The sequence below is a fragment of the Piliocolobus tephrosceles genome, unplaced genomic scaffold (genome assembly GCF_002776525.5).
Source record: "Piliocolobus tephrosceles isolate RC106 unplaced genomic scaffold, ASM277652v3 unscaffolded_23172, whole genome shotgun sequence".
Classification (NCBI taxonomy): Eukaryota; Metazoa; Chordata; class Mammalia; order Primates; family Cercopithecidae; genus Piliocolobus; species Piliocolobus tephrosceles.
In genome coordinates, this window is record NW_022305613.1 from 1 (window position 1) to 3,050 (window position 3,050).

Genomic DNA, 3,050 nt, shown 5'->3' on the forward strand with positions numbered 1-3,050 from the left:
TGAAAAGGATTCACCATTCTAGATGCCATTAAGAATATTTGTGATTCGAGAGTGTGGTCAGGCGGCTCGGACCGAGCAGGGCTTTCCTTATCCCAGTTGATTGTGCAGAATATACTGCCTGTCACTTGTCTTCTATTCACCATGGCTTCTTCTGATATCCAGGTGAAAGAACTGGAGAAGCGTGCCTCAGGCCAGGCTTTTGAGCTGATTCTCAGCCCTCGGTCAAAAGAATCTGTTCCAGAATTCCCCCTTTCCCCTCCAAAGAAGAAGGATCTTTCTCTGGAGGAAATTTAGAAGAAATTAGAAGCTGCAGAAGAAAGACGCAAGTCGCATGAAGCTGAGGTCTTAAAGCAGCTGGCTGAGAAACGAGAGCACGAGAAAGAAGTGCTTCAGAAGGCAATAGAAGAGAACAACAACTTCAGTGAAATGGCAGAAGAGAAACTGACCCACAAAATGGAAGCTAACAAAGAGAACCGAGAGGCACAAATGGCTGCCAAACTGGAGCGTTTGCGAGAGAAGGATAAGCACATTGAAGAAGTGCGGAAGAACAAAGAATCCAAAGACCCTGCTGACGAGACTGAAGCTGACTAATTTGCTCTGACAACTGACTTTCTCCCCATCCCCTTCCTAAATATCCAAAGACTGTACTGGCCAGTGTCATTTTATTTTTTCCCTCCTGACAAATATTTTAGAAGCTAATGTAGGACTGTATAGGTAGATTCAGACTGTAAGATGTTGTTTTAGGGGCTAAAGGGGAGAAACTAAAAGTGTTTTACTCTTTTTCTAAAGTGTTGGTCTTTCTAATGTAGCTATTTTTCTTGTTGCATCTTTTCTACTTCAGTACACTTGGTGTACTGGGTTAATGGCTAGTACTGTATTGGCTCTGTGAAAACATATTTGTGAAAAGAGTATGTAGTGGCTTCTTTTGAACTGTTAGATGCTGAATATCTGTTCACTTTTCAATCCCAATTCTGTCCCAATCTTACCAGATGCTTACTGGACTTGAATGGTTAATAAAACTGCACAGTGCTGTTAAAAAAAAAAAAAAAAAAAAAGAATATTTGTGATTCATGGGAGGAGGTCAAAATATATACATTAACAGGAGTCTGGAAGAAGTTGATTCCAACCCTCATGGATGACATGGAGGGGTTCAAGACTGCATCAGAGGAAGGAACTGCAGATGTGGTGGAAATAGCAAGAGATCCAGAAGTAGAGTCTGAAGATGGGACTGAATTGCTGCAATATCATGACAAAATGTAAATGGCTGAGGTGTTGCTTCTTATGGATAAGCAAAGAAAATGGTTTCTTGGGATGGAATCTGTTTCTGGTGAAGATGCCATGAATATTGTTGAAATCACAACATGGGATTTAGAATATTACATGAACTTAGTTGACTAAGCAGTGGCAGAGTTTGATAGGATTGACTCCAATTTTGAAAGAAGTTCTACTGTGGGTAAATGCTATCAAACAGCATTGCATGCTACAGAGAAATCTTTTGTGAAAGGAAGAATCAACTGATGTGGCAAACTTCACTGCTGGCTTATTTGAAGAAATTGCCACAGCCACCCCAGCCTTCAGCAACACCACCCTAAGTCAGCCACCATCAATGGTGAGGCAAGACCCTCCACCAGCAAAAAGATTACAACTTCTAAAGTTTCAGATGATTGTTAGCATTTTTTAGCAACAAAGTATTTTAAAATTAAGATACATATATATATTTTAAGACATAATACTAGTGCTCATTTAATAGACTACCATGAGATGACCATTATAGTGTAAATGTAACTTTTATATGCACTGGGAAACCAAAAAATTCATGTGACTTGCTTTATTATAATATTGAATTTATTGTGCAGTGGCCTGGAACCAGACCCACAATATCTCCGAGGTGTGCCTGTACTTAGTTCAAAACTGACTTTTATATGGTCTCTATTCAGACTGTTCATGAATGATGTTCCTCTATTTTAAAGACTATCAGAATCTGGCTGGGTGTGGTGGCTCATGCCTGTAATCCCAATACTTTGGGAGGCCTAGTTGGGGGGATCTGTTGAGGTCAGGAATTTGAGACCAGCCTGGGCAACACAGTGAAACCTCATCTCTATTAAAAATACAAAAAATTAGCCGAGTGTGGTGGCACATGCCTGTAGTCCTGGGTACTTCAGAGGCTGAGGCATAAGAATCGCTTGAACCTGGGAGGCAGAGGTTGCAGTGAGCTGAGATCGCACCACAGCATTCCAGCGTCAGTGACACAGGGAGGAAAAAAAAAAAAAAAAAAAAAAAAGAAAGAGGGAAAAAAGACAGGGCAAGACTGTCTAAAAAAAGAAAGAAAGAAGCCAACCTTAAATGGTTAGCAGCAAATCTTTGGGTAGTTTTGAAGAAAAGATGGTTTAAGAAAGAGAAGTCATTTTGATGATAGTTCCTAAGAAGGAAGGTTTTGTTGTCATTGTTGTTGTTTTTAATATAGAGAAAAGGTCCCCCTGTGTTGCCCAGGCTTCGCTCAAACCAGCTCAAACTAGAATCAAAAACTAGCTCACTGAAGAACATTTTGGCACTTTGGTCTTTCTGTGTATGAAACACTGGTAAAAATCGTAGTATTTTCGCAAGCTGATACTTTAGTGTTGAGAAATTTTTGATGATATCTGATATAGTTGGTATGTTTGTGCCCTCTAAGTCTCATGTTGAAATATGATCACCTGTGTTCAAGGTGGGACCTGGTGTGAGGTGTTTGGGTCATGGGGGTGGATCCCTTATGAATGGCTTGGTGCCCTCCCTGTGGCAATGAGTGAGTTCTCACTCTATTCGTTCATGCCAGGACTAGTTGTTTAAAACAGACTGGTTTCTCTCTCTTGCATCCTCTCTTGCCATGTGACACCCTGCTCCCTTTTTCCTTCTGCCATGATTGTAAGCTTCCTGAGGCCTCATCAGAAGCAGATACTGGCACCATGCTTCTTGTACAGTCTGCAGTATCGTAAGCAAAAACAAACTTCTTTTCTTTATAAATTCCCCAGCTCAGGTATTCCTTTATAGCAACACAGAACAGACTAATACAA

At 40.6% G+C, this 3,050-nt stretch overlaps 1 protein-coding gene across 1 annotated transcript; it reads left to right on the forward strand.

Annotated features, from left to right (window-relative positions):
- The first annotated feature begins 49 nt into the window (after nucleotides 1-49).
- Nucleotides 50-1,079, forward strand: LOC111534792 (stathmin-like). The gene is given in 1 exon segment (XM_026450636.2): nucleotides 50-1,079. A coding segment is annotated over 1 exon segment (450 nt). The 5' UTR covers nucleotides 50-141; the 3' UTR covers nucleotides 592-1,079.
- Nucleotides 1,080-3,050: the final 1,971 nt, after the last annotated feature.